The 14,087-nt window shown below is 45.0% G+C and overlaps 1 protein-coding gene across 1 annotated transcript in view; it reads right to left on the bottom strand.

Moving 5' to 3' along the window:
• Positions 1 to 14,087, bottom strand: part of F8 (coagulation factor VIII) — a 168,622-nt gene that overhangs the window by 44,479 nt on the left and 110,056 nt on the right. Inside the window, exons 19-21 of the mRNA XM_029607198.1 lie at positions 13,698 to 13,814; positions 12,721 to 12,792; positions 10,865 to 10,950 (exon numbers count right to left, since the gene is read on the bottom strand). Of these exons, the coding sequence (XP_029463058.1) occupies positions 10,865 to 10,950; positions 12,721 to 12,792; positions 13,698 to 13,814 (275 nt within the window). The remainder of the gene's footprint in view (positions 1 to 10,864; positions 10,951 to 12,720; positions 12,793 to 13,697; positions 13,815 to 14,087) is intronic.

Here is a 14,087-nt window from a genome sequence, read left to right as displayed (position 1 = left end):
CGCCCCCGAGGTTCCCGCCATGATGTGTACAAAGGTGGCCCATGCATTGAGTGCGCGCGACTAGGTAATTCCTGAATCAAGATGGCGGTCAGCGCCCATGCCGTCCCGGGAACTCCAGGCAGGTCAGTGGTGGTTGGCGGAGACCGCCATTCGTCCAAGAAATGACAGCAAAGAAGGAGGTGAGCATTAGTGGTCGCAGCCATCTGCAACCGACGGGCATAACAATAGGAACCATATTTGCCTGTCTCCAGTCCTCCAGAATTACTCCCAACTCTAAAGAAGCTTTGAAAAGTTCAGCCAGCAAAGCTGCCAGAGCTTCTCTAATTTCCCTTAGTCCTCTCAGATCCTATCTGGTCCCATTGCCTTAGCTACTTTAAGTTTAGTTAGCTCCTCATGAACACACTTTTCTGAAAATTGATTGAAGTTTACCTCACTTCCAATTTTATTTGGGCTTGTTTTATGTGGTCCTGCTCCTGGCTCTTCCACAGTGAACACTAAACAGAAATATTTGTCAAGCAATTTTGCTTTTCCCTCATCAGCCTCTACATATTCTTCCCCTTCACTTCTGAATTTCACAATGCCACTTATGTACTTATTTCTATCATTAACATATCTAAAAAAAAGTATTGTTTCCTCGTTTTACCATATTTGCTATTTTTTCTTCCATTTGAATTTTTGCATTCCTGACTACTGTTGCTAGCAGTAATTTTGTTATGAATTTGACAGCTGCTTGGTTTTGATTGTAAATATTGCTACCCTTGACATAAGGCAGTTACTACCCTTAACAAAATGCATGGGGGTACCCTGCATGGAGTGGCAGTTACTACCCTTAACAGAAAATTAGGAGTAACCCCTTTGGAGCGGCAGTTACTATCATAAGAAATTTGCTGTGCAGACTGTATGGACCATTTTGTCTGTTTCTGCTGTCATTACTATGTTATGTTACTTTCCCAGCTTCTCTCAGCTTTTCCAGATATTGTCGCCTCTTTCTGCGATCTCTTGCAGTTTATGAATGCTAACCTTTTCTCCCTTACTTTTTTTAGCTATTTCTTTAGAAAACCATAGCAGCCACTTTTTCCTCTTCTCTTTATTTACTTTCTGTTATGCTCAGGCTTGTGAACCCTTGGGCCGACCGGAGGATGGAATAGCTTAGGAGGAAGATCCGTAGGTTCTCCCGTTGGGTGGCGAGACAGGAACAGAAGACGTGACCAGCTGACCCTCGGTACTGGAGACTGGAGCGACTGTGGAGGCAGGCAAAGAGTCATGATGTCGAGGAAAGAAACTGTGTCTTCGCCACTGGAAGCCCGCGGTCTCCCCAGGAGGAGCCTGTAGGGACCTGGGCCGCTGGGACTTAGGTGGACCTTAGAGAGGTCAAGATGATGGGCGTTCGGTGCAAGGGCAAACTGGAGCTTCACCCCTGGAAGCCCGCAGTCCCCCCGGGAGGAGCCTGTAGGGACCCAGGCTGCTGGGACTTGGGTGGGCCCTTGGCGACGATGGTCCAGAAGAAGTCCGAGGTCACGTGCCAGAGGGTCGCCGCTTACCAGTCCGAGGTCGTTTACCGAGGGATCGCCACTTGCCAGTCCGAAGTCACACACCAGGAATCACCGCTTGCCAGTCCGAAGTCACACACCAGGAATCACCGCTAGCCGATCCAAAGTCAGGAACCAGGAACACCAAGACAAGACAGGAACCAGGAACAAGGATCCAAAGCACAGGAAGACTCACTGAAGCAAGCAGACCTGATGAACGAAGGACGTTGCCAAGTCAAGGAATGAGCAGAGGAAGTCTCCTTTTATACTTCCTCTGCTCTGGCTCATAGGAAACAGGTGACTGTAGTTAAAGGGATCAGGTCCCTTTAAATCTGAAAGGGAGGTGCGGCCTCACGCCTAAGGATGGCGGCAGCCATCTTGGATTTCCTCCGCAGAGGAAACGCCGCTGGACGCCGCAAGGGAGGAGCAGGGATGGCTCCACACCCGGCGACCAGCACTGGGGTTCGATGCGGAGCGAAGGGCATTGGATCCGGGACTTCTCCCAGAGTTCCCGTGGCGGGTCGCCGTCACGGGCATGGTAGGGGACCGCAGTCGTGGCCTTCCACGGCCGCGGAACACAACACCTTCCTATCAAAAAGGTTTGTTGCCCTTATTGTAATAATCCGCTATGCTGACAGGAGGAGCAATCAGATAGGGGAGTTATTTCTGTAATAGTTGTGGGTGGATCCTTGGGCCAGTGGCAGATGACCACACCCCCGGGGGAAGATCCTGAGAGGGACTACCGGCTAGGCTTAGAGTATGGAGACAGACACACACTTAGTTCTTTTATTAAACAGGGTTTTGAAACCACCAGAGGTGGCAGTAGTGAGCTGAAGTGCCCGGCAGGGCTGAGGTCCCTCAGATACTGGTACAGCGATCCCAGGATGGCTGAGCTTTTAAGAAACTGTAGACAGTGAGTAGGCAGGGTATGCAGAGTTCATGAACAGAACTAGATGACAACACTCACAATAATGGTCTCGGAGAGGCTCAGCAGCTGGAAAGGGTAGGCTCTCGAGGAGCGAGTACCTGGTTCCAGGGAAAGCTCTGGGAGAGCAATGGCAACTCACAATGATGTAGGCAGCGATAGCTTCCAGGAAGAAGAGAATCAGCAGAGAGCCAGGAACAAGGGCCCTCGAGGAGCGAGTACCGGTTCCTGTCTGTAAACCTGAAAGGCAAAGAGAGAACGAGGCCCCCGAGGAGCGGGTACCTCTGGTAAGTCCAAGGAGGCAGAGTAGCTTGGAGGAATCCGTATCCTTGCTCACTCAGTTTGTTAGCGATATCAGAGACCTTTAAATATCGGAAGCGGATGACGTCATCTCAGGGGAACGCCCTTGAGGTTCGTGCCCTTGCTGGTACTTCAATCGGAGTGCGCACGCGCCCTAGGCTTCAGGCAACATGGCGGATTTGCAGCGTCGAGCCGGTCTGGGGACGCTGGAGGTAGGAGGAATACGGCAGGGAGACGCCGCGGCAGCCAGCCATCTTTCAACCCTGAAGGGAGTCACCACAGAGGTAAAGAGGGCAGAGTGAAGACGTCGGGGAGCGATGGTCGCAACACTTATTATATCTCCTTTTAGTTTTGCCCACTGCTCTTCCACTTCCCCTAGACTTTCCCATCCAGCTAATGACTCCTTGAGGTACTCCCCTATTTTTAACAAAGTTAGTTTTCCTGAAGCCTAGGACCCTCTCCTTAGAATGAACATTCATCTTCTACACTCTGGAAACTACACTATCTAGTGATCGCTGGTTCCCAGATGATCGTCCACTACATTAGAAATACTGTCCTCGTTGATGAGCACCAGGTTTAGTATCAACTCCTCCTAAGTGGGTTCCATTATCAGTCAACATAACAGTTCTCCTGCAGAGAATCCAGGACCTTCTTGTTTCCAGAAGACACCGCAGCCAAGACACCCCAGCAAACACCTGGTAGACTGAAATCCCCTTGCAATAACATCTCCCCTTTCATAGCAATTTTCTGAATATCCTCCATTAAATATCCATTTCTTCTGTCTGCAATGGAGCTCTGTATATTATACCAATATAAAATAGATGTTCTATTCTCTTTCCAGATTAACCCACAGAACTCCTCCTTACCTCATAAGCCCTGCAATTCCATTGCTTTAAAATTATTTTTTACATATAATGCCATGGCTCCTCCCTTCCCGGTCCTTCCTGACTAGATTATAACCCGGTATAACTATATCCCAGTCATAGTTTTCTGTGTATTATATCTCTGTGACAGCCATTACATCCAAGTCAGCTTCTTACATGGCTCTAGATCCAGGACTTTATTTCCCATACTATGAGCATTAGTGTACATAGCTTTCCAGATGTTGCCTTTTTTACTCATTTTTATATAAGTATTTGTTTTAATTACCTTAGGGTTTTGTTCACCCATCCTTTATGATCCTAGTGTAAAGCTCTCTTCAGTAGGTTTGCCAGTCTGTGTTGGAAACCGCTGCACCCCTTCTCTAACACTTGGACCCCCATCTCTGCTCAGCAATCCTTGAAACATCATTTCTTAGTCCAAGAAGTTGAAACGCTCTCATCAACACCATCTATGCACCCATTCATTCATCTTCAGAATGTAAGCTTCCCTGCCTAGGCCTTTGTCCTTGACTGGGAGGATGGAGAAGAATACCACTTGTGCTCCTATCTGTTTTACCCTCTCTCCCAGAGCCATGAAGTCACTTTTGATATGATCTGTGTGGTACCTAACAGTATCATTCATGCTAACATGGGTGAGCAACTTCAAATAACAGTAGGCTTGAGGATTTTTGGCAATCTCTACATAATATCTTAGATTTTGGCACCTGGCACACAGGACACTTCCTGGTTCAACGTATCTGGTCATTAGATGGATGCCTCCATGCTCCTCAGATGTAAGTCATCAATCACCACTATGCTCTGCCTCCTACTAAAATGGTTGTTGAGCCTGCAGCTTTGGGGCTTGCAAGTTTCAAACGCTCCTCATCCTGGGGTGGTTTCTTCTACTCTGCTTCCAGGGTTGCATACTGGTTCTTCAGCATGAGGGTCATCAGAGTCATGGTATAGGGTTTTGTAGCTGCAGTAATCTGGGTCTAGCTGTCATCTCATAGTCCAGTTTCACCTTCCTCTTTGAGTTCTCCATCTTTGATGCCTCGATAAGCATTTCATTGATGTAGTTGTCAATCTCCTGAATGCTTCTTAGTTTTGCTACCTCCTCTCCGAGTTACATAAGATATCCCATACAGGGTTAGACCATCAAGCCCAGTATCCTGTCTCCAACAGTGGCCAATCTAAGTCACAAGTACCCAAACATTAAATAAATCCCATGCTACTAATGCCGGCAACAAGCAGTGGCTATTCCTTATTGATTAATAACAGTTTATGGATTTCTCCAGGAATTTATCCAAACCTTTTTTAAACCCAGCTGCACTAAATGGCTTAACCATGTCCTCTGGCAACACATTCCAGAGCTTAATTGTGTGTTGAGTGAAAAAGAATTTTCTCCAATTTGATTTAAATGAGCTACTTGCATCCTGACAAATTGTTTATGGACTTTTCCTTCAGAACTTGTCTAATCCTATTTTGAACCAGACTATGTTAGTTGCCTTGACCATGTCCTCTGGGAACAGTTTCCATAGCTTGATTGTGTGCTGAGTAAAAAATACTTCCTATAAGTTTCATGGAGTGTCCTCTAGACCTAGTGTTGTTTGAATAATGAAATAACTAGAGATGTGAATCGTGTGATCGATCGTCTTAACAATCGATTTCGGCTGGGGGGGGGAGGGAATCGGATCGTCGCGGTTTTGTTTTTTTAAATTTCGTGTAAATCGTAAATCGGGGGAGGGCGGGAAAACCGGCACACTAAAACATCCCTAAAACCCACCCCGACCCTTTAAAATAAATCCCCTACCCTCCCGAACCCCCCCAAAATGCCTTAAATTACCTGGGGTCCAGAGGGGGGGTCCTGGTGTGATCTTTTACTCTCGGGCCTCCGGTGCGTTGTAGAAATGGCGCCGGCGCTACCTTTGCCCTGTCATATGACAGGGCAAAGGTAGCGCCAGCGCCATTTTGTTTTTTGTCCCCCGACGTCAGGAGCGTAGGAGATCGCTCCCGGACCCCCGCTGGACCCCCAGGGACTTTTGACCAGCTTGGGGGGGCCTCCTGACCCCTACAAGACTTGCCAAAAGTCCAGCGGGGGTCCGGGAACGACCTCCTGCACTCGAATCGTTTTGCCTTACAAAATGGCGCCGGCTATACGCCGGCCATACGCCATATGGCTGGCGCCATTTTGTATGGCAAAACAATTCGAGTGCAGGAGGTCGTTCCTGGACCCCCGCTGGACTTTTGGCAAGTCTATGTATTGACTTCAACTATAGTAATTTTAAACAGAATCCATACCTCCTGTGAGTTTTTAATCTTCTGGATTGCTCTCTTCAGTTTTTTTCTAACAAATTTCCTCATTTTATCACAGTCTCTCTTTTTTTGGTTAAAAGCTACTGCAGAAATGTTTTTGTATTCACCTCCCTGTGATTATGACAAATTTTAATACATTATGATCATTGTTGCCAAGCAGAACTACTGCCTTTATCTTTTGCACCAGGTCCTGCATTCCACTGTTAGATTTAATTGAGTTCTCCCTCTCATTGAATCCATGACCAACTGCTACATGAAGCAGTCATTGATGGCCTCGAGGAACTTTACCTCCCGTGCATGTCCTGATGTGATATTTACCCAATCAATACTCGGGTAATTGTGGTCTCCCATTATTATTGTGTTGCCAATTTCACTAGCCAGTCTAATTTCTATTATCATTTTGCAGTCTATTTTCTCATCTTGGCTAGGCGGGTGGTAATATATCCTCACTTATATACTCTTCCCTGTTAGTCTTTGAGCCTACACAATTTTTATCCTGTTTGACTCTATGCCCTGGGAGTGAGATATAAAAAATAGATCAACATATAGTGTCACCCCTCCACCAATTTTATCTACCCTGTCATGTTGATATAATTTGTACTCTGGTATCACAGTGTCCAATTGGTTATCCTCCTTCCACCAAGTCTCCAAATGCCTATTATGTCTGTATCTTCATTTAGTACCTTATATTCTAACCCTTCAGTCTTATTTTTAAGACTTCTGGCATTTGCATACAGACATTTTAAAGTAAAGACATAAGACATAAAAAATTACCATAGTGGATCTGACCAAGGGTCCATCAAGCCCAGCATCCTGTTTCCAACAGTGGCCAATCCAGGCTACAAGTTCCTGTCAAGTACCCAAACACTAAGTAGATCCCAAGCTGCTGATGCCAGTAATAGCAGTGGCTATTCCCTAAGTCAACTTGATTAATAGCAGTTAATGGACTTCTTCTCCAAGAATTTATCCAACCCTTTTTTAAACCCAGCTACATTAACTGCATTAACCACATCCATTGGCAACAAATTGTGCATTGAGTGAAAAAGAATTTTCTACGATTACCCCTAGTCCTATTATCTGAAAGAGTAAATAACTGATTCACATTTACCTGTTCTAGACCTCTCATGATTTTAAAGACCTCTATCATATCCCCCCTCATCCGTCTCTTCTCCAAGCTGAACAGCCCTAACCTCTTTAGCCTTTTCTCATAGGGGAGCCATTCCTTCTCCTTTATCATTTTGGTTGCCATTCTCTGTACCTTCTCCAGTACAACTATATCTTTTTTGAGATGTGGCGACCAGAATTGTACACAGAATTCAAGTTGTGGAGTCACCATGGAGCGATACAGAGGCATGATGACATTTTCCGTTTTATTCACCATTCCCTTTCTAATAATTCCTAACATTCTGTTTCCTTTTTTGACTGCCGCAACACACTGAACCGATGATTTCAATGTGTTATCCACTATGATGCCTAGATCTCTTTCTTGGGTTGTAGCACCTAATATGGAACCTAACATTGTGTAACTATAGCATGGGTTATTTTTCCCTATATGCATCACCTTGCACTTATCCACATTAAATTTCATCTGCCATTTGGATGCCCAATCTTCCGTCTTGCATGGTCTTCCTGCAATTTTTCACAATCCACTTGTGATTTAACTACTCTGAATAATTTTGTATCATCTGCAAATTGGATTACCTCACTCATCATATTACTTTCCAGATCATTTATAAATATATTGAAAAGCACTGGTTCAAGTACAGATCCCTGAAGTATTCCACTATTTACCCTTTTCCTCTCTCTGTTTCCTGTCTTTTAACAGTTTGTAATCCACAAAAGGACATCGTCTCCTTTCCCATGAATTTTTTGTTTTCTTAGAAGCCTCTCATGAGGAACTTTGTCAAATGCCTTCTGAAAATCCAAATACACTACATCTACCGGTTCACCTTTATCCACATGTTTATTAACCCCTTCAAAAAAATGAAGCAGATTTGTGAGGCAAGACTTCCCTTGGGTAAATCCATGTTGACTGTGTTCCATTAAACCATGTCCTTCTACATGCTCTGTGATTTTGATCTTTAGAATATTTTCCACAGGCTCATTGTGTTACGTATGCCGCCCACGGCAGACCCGAGGCATGGCCCTCTCACCTTCTTGTACAGACTCCAGCTCCTGGTTCCTCCTGGTGGCAGTGGGCTGCGAGCTCTGACCTCGGGTCGCCTCCGGTGCCTCCAGCTCTGCCATGGTCCCCAGTGTTGCCAGCCAAGATGTCCCTGCTCATCGGGCCTCTCCGCTTGACCCGCTTGACCCGCGGAGAGACGCCATCGGCGCCATGTCCCTCCCTAGGCGCGTGCGCGCACATCGCTGATTCTTTTAAAGGGCCCGCAGCAGGAACCTGGCTGTGGCCCCGGATGATGACGTCAGACTCTTCAGCGTATATAAACTCAAGCCTCACTCCATGGCATTGCCTTTGCAACAGATCTCCTCGTACTTCTCGTACTCGTTGCTGATAGAGAATCTTCTCTACGTTGTGTTCCTGTCTCCTGTGGTTCCCGGTTCCTGTCTTCCTCGTTCCTGCCCTGTCTATGTGTTCGACTGACTTCCTGGATTTTGACTTTGCTTTGTTTGATTATTCTTCAGCCTATCTCCAACCCCGGACCTCTGCTGTGTTTGACTACTCTTCAGCCTATCTCCAACCCCGGACCTCTGCCACGTTTGATCACGCCTGCCTTCTCTGTGCCCTGACCATTGCCTTGATTGATTACGCCTGCCTTCTCTGTGCCTTGACCATTGCCTTGATTGACTATGCCTGCCTTCTCTGAGCCCTGACCATTGCCTTGATCGACTACGCTACAGATTACTCTGTGTCCAGAGTTCTACATTACTTGCCACGATCCTCACTTGCCGCCAGCCCTGACTCCAGCCTGTCAGTGACGCCTCCTCCAGCCTATTTCCTGGATGTGGACTTACAAGGCTTTGGCCTTTCTTTGCTCAGGTGCCTCCAGTTACCTCCTGTTCCATTGGTGCCTGAGTTCCTGTACCAAACCCTGTCCAGGGTAGGATATGATAGAGGTGTTTAAAATCATGAGAGGTCTAGAACGGGTAGATGTGAATCGGTTATTTACTCTTTCGGATAGTAGAAAGACTAGGGGGCACTCCATGAAGTTAGCATGTGGCACATTTAAAACTAATCGGAGAAAGTTCTTTTTTACTCAGCGCACAATTAAACTCTGGAATTTGTTGCCAGAGGATGTGGTTAGTGCAGTTAGTATAGCTGTGTTTAAAAAAGGATTGGATAAGTTCTTGGAGGAGAAGTCCATTACCTGCTATTAAGTTCACTTAGAGAATAGCCACTGCCATTAGCAATGGTAACATGGAATAGACTTAGTTTTTGGGTACTTGCCAGGTTCTTATGGCCTGGATTTGCCACTGTTGGAAACAAGATGCTGGGCTTGATGGACCCTTGGTCTGACCCAGTATGGCATTTTCTTATGTTCTTATGTTCTTATCTATCGACTGCTGTCTCTGGGCTGAACTGCCTTACTTCACGAACCAACCTCGAGGCCCACCTAAGTCCTGCCGGCCCCGGCCCCGGCCCCCAAAGGCTCAGCCCCCAGGGAACGAGGGCTGGTATAGGTGAAGCTCCAGCGGCCTCTATCTTCAGTCCACTCCACCTGCACGTGGAACAGGGAGCATTTCAAGGAATGCTACCTGGAGCTTCTGGATTTCAGCTTTCTACCTAAAATCATAAATTTGGCTTCCAGAACCTTCCTTCCACATTTTCCTATGCCATTGGTGCCCACATGTACCATGACAGCCCCCAGCATTGTATATAATTTTATCTAGGTGACATGTGAGGTCCGCCACCTTCGCACCAGGCAAGCTAGTTACCAGGTGGTCCTCACGTCCACCAGCACCCAGCTATCTACATTTCTAATAATCAAATCACCAGCTATAATGGTTGACCTAATCCTTCCCTCCTGGGAAGGGTTAGGTCAACCATTATGTGATAGATTTGCTTGCACTGCCTCCATTACATGCCAATACATCTCATGCATATTATTTGTGGATATCCTGAAAAACCAGGCCCATTTGTGGCTTTTGAGGACCGGAGTTGGCCATCCTTGTCCTAGTGAGAAATAGTCCAATGATCCATGACCAGAATTCTTTTCTTTCCCACTAGTTCACATCTGTTTATAATCCAGCCCAGATTTGGTGGATTGTGAGAGGTCAGAGGTTCAGGCTCCACATACATGTAGACTAAGGAAGCCTGAGAGCAACTATCCTGGCTATAAACTAAATATCAATAACCAAACCTCATTCCCTTTTTCTTCAAGAATCAATAACAACTAAGCACATTAAAGAAAAAAATAAAAATAAAAAATAAAGTATTTGAAGAATAAACATGGGAGCTACTCAATGAGACACTCACACAGTGGTTGTCTCACACGTAGCCACCGCACATCACCCCACGTTGGGGAGTTCCCTCAATAGTTGGTTGTTATAAACTAAATATGGCAATAAATGTGTTTAGTTCAGCCTTGAGCCTCAGTCCTGATTTCTGAAATGAATTGGCTTAGAACTCTATGGTTACACCTTATTCAGTAAACAATACTGAAATGATTCCAAATAAAAGAAGGAAAGCTTTAAAACATGTTTCAGTCAAATGTTAGTTTTCATGGGACTGTTCAATAAGAAGATATCACTGCTACTACAGCAGCAGAATGATGCATTTAACAATGTACACCTTTTTCTTTTGGGCGTATATAGTATGTTGGTGGTGAGTGTAGTACATAGGTTAGTGATTAGTGCACCCGGCTCATCGACCTTTGTGCCTTTAATTTTGGGAGTATTCAAAATGGCTACCCTTTTGCTTATTAGGCAAGCTTTTGTTCTTTTAAGTAAAGTATCCCAAATCAGGAAATCCATCTCACCTGTATCCAGGAATTGACGCCATCGACACTCCAAGCATTGACTGAGCCACTGTTATCTAGTCTAGCTAACCTGGGCTCCCACTGACCTTTAGGAAGAAAGAGGAGAGAAAAGATCCTTTGTCATCTCCTGTCATCTCATGAAGCGACAGCTGAAAATCAGTTCAAACACGCAGTACTGCTAGAAACACCAATGAATTGGATCTTACAGGCAGCTCATGTTCTCTCTGTCCATCAAGTCTTTTAAAGATAGAGCTCACAAATTTGAGTCAAGTGACAAGGGCTAACATTTCTTTTCTTTCTCCATATATACCTATAGTAACGAAAGAGCAGGGAGGGGAGAATGACCTGGCTATGCTTCATGTCTTTTAAGTTATGAGGTTTTTAGTATGGTCTCGTAAACTTTATTAAAGTTACAGTAGGTTTTGGCCTCCAGTCCTTTCGATAAGTCTCTAGCCTCCTTGAACAAGGCATCATTTATCTCAGGGGGTCAAAGCCATTCAGGAACGTATAATTCCTCATCCTACCGGGAGGACTGTGACCTCCGGTGTTTTGCAGGATGAAACCTTTGGATTGAAGTCAGTTGCCTCTCCTCAACAGCTGTGGCCTTTCTCCAGTTTCAGGCAGCAATAATAGGTAAAAGCAATCTTTTTAACTTGCAGCAAGATTAAGGAAAAGCCACTGCTAGGCTCCTTAGCAGTGACAGAAATCTCTCCAGGCTTGAGGAGAGCAGGCATGTCTTCGGCTTCCTGTGTGTCTCCCCAGTATAGAAAGTGTTTCCTTATAGTTCCTTACTTAAGGATCCAAGGTACCTCTATGAAAGTATAGAGGAGCTCCTGATTCACCCTGTTCCCTAAGGTGCACCCCATGGACTAAGGCTGGATTAAGGAGCAAATTTCAGAACAAACAAACACGAGGAATAGCACCAATGTAGGCCCTTGCTAGGTGGGTGCTCTGGAGCAATTGCTCTATTTTCTTCTCCTTTATTTCAGCCTTGTAATGAAGTAATTGACCTCTTAGTCAGTATGAATAATAATCTTTTCCTTGGGGCTAATTTTCACCTGAATAACAATCGGCTCCTTCCTGGGGCTAGCCTCCACTTTTCTCCTGCTTTAATACCCTTCTTGTAGCACATACTATGTCCTAGTGATTAAAGCCTTGAGCTCCTGCTATCCCAGATGCACAACCATCAGCTTACATCTTTTGTGATAAAGGTAGTGATATAAAGATATGCATGTTAACCAGACAGTGGAAAGCTACAGCCTTTAGGTGTGGCCATATGATTAACAGGGGAGTCTAATCTTTGAACTTGAAGGCTGGCTGACAAGATGCAGAGAACGCATTTCTGATGAGTTGGAAGCTGTAGCTCTGGAAATGGAGACAGTTTTGAGCCCAGGATATTGGACTGTAGATTCAGTGCTAGCTCCGGATAGCATAGGAAGGGTAAAAGGATGGAAATAATTAGTGCAACTGACAAGTATTCTTCTCTTTCTGCAGTTCTGAACTTTGAATGCATTGTATAAAACACTCTTTTTATCCATAAGGTTAATGCTCTTGGGCAACTGCAGGCTTTAATGTTATCTCTCCACTGAGCACAGTCCTTACCTAAAGAGAGAGCTTCTCTACATGGATAGTTTTAATTCAGTCTCCAGACCTAGGTGCCTTCTGAGCAGAAACTGCTAGTTTTATCCAGTTGTAGATATTTAGTGAGCATCAAATGGAACAATAGAAAAACGACACCACCTTCCTACCAACTATACTAAAATGTAAATTTAGTTTGCAGAGAAAGTGAAAACAGAAGCGACTATGCTACTGAATTTGTACAAACTTAATACAGCTTTGGAGATTCTGCAACTTACCATAATGCCCTGAAGCCGTGATCTGAAAGTCTGCAATGTTGCCAGAGGCTAGTCCCAGGGGCTGTTTACAATCTGTAGGCAGACATAGAAGAAACATTGCTTTTTTATATTGCAACTTTATTATAGATGCATTAGAAACGTGTGTGTGGGTGTGTGTATATATATATAATATGTTTTTTGTTTGTTCGGTATTTTTAAGAAGTAATCCTGCTGTGGTTTTAAGTTGCTAGTGAAGGGGGAGACAGGCTGGCTGCCCAAGCTGGTGCTAAGGACAGTGTCAGCAGAAACACTAAACAAGCTTCTCCTACACAAGCCTCCCAATTCACATCAGCCCACACCTTCATTATGCTGCCATTTCAGACACAGGACTCACAATTAAGTTAAATGGTAACATATTGCTACAGGGCCCATTGATTTTCATTTCACGGCTTTCTGTTTTATCACGGGAGATAACAGCCAGGGTGACTGCCAGGATCCAGGTCATAAGGAAACAGGAGCGTCAGTCCTGGCTTCTCTGCTCTTGTTCCAATGTGCTTTTGTCATATTATCAAGCTGCCACATTTCAAACCCATGATATGCTAAAATGTTATTACCTACTTTCCACCAGTTTGCATATACGATTTTTATATCCAACTTATAGGGCTAAGAGATCCTGGAAAACAAATGTGCCACTATTCCTTACAACTGAATCAGCTTGGAAAGGACACGGAGCATGGGTGACATGTTTTCCAAAAAATAAAATAAAATAAAATAAAGAATCCTCAAACCTCCAAGCTGGCGCTAAAGGAAATGACCCTTCCAAAGCAATGTCTGTAAGACCCCCCTGCCACAATGCTGATGTCTCCTTAGGGGTTTTGAAGTACTTGAAACATTTAACCTCTGCTGAGAAAGGTGCTGCGTTCCTTCAAAACAGACACGGGGATGGACGAAACAAGGGGCGATGCGAGAATGCAGCACCCACCACCACGGAGACTCACTTGCATCATAGATCAGGAACAGTGCACTCATTCCAGCCTGCTGGTGCTCTCCTATCTCACATTCCACCCGCCAGATTCCTGCCTTTCCTGGCTGCATTTCCACCGTGCCAGATACACCTGATCCACAGGATAAAGAAAAATAATCGTACGCTTTACATAGGTTTATAACAGACTTTCCCACCCTCTGCCCAGCAGATTACACTAGGGTTACTTTAGATAGGCAAGATATCCTGGTTTGGTCTTTCGGATTATAGAAAGACTAGGGGGCACTCCATGAAGTTAGCATGTGGCACATTTAAAACTAATCGGAGAAAGTTCTTTTTTACTCAACGCACAATTAAACTCTGGAATTTGTTGCCAGAGGATGTGGTTAGTGCAGTTGGTGTAGCT

The sequence above is a fragment of the Rhinatrema bivittatum genome, chromosome 6, assembly GCF_901001135.1.
Source record: "Rhinatrema bivittatum chromosome 6, aRhiBiv1.1, whole genome shotgun sequence".
Lineage (NCBI taxonomy): Eukaryota > Metazoa > Chordata > Amphibia > Gymnophiona > Rhinatrematidae > Rhinatrema > Rhinatrema bivittatum.
The sequence above is the reverse complement of the archived record's forward strand: the minus strand, read 5'-3'. Positions and strand labels throughout refer to the sequence as shown.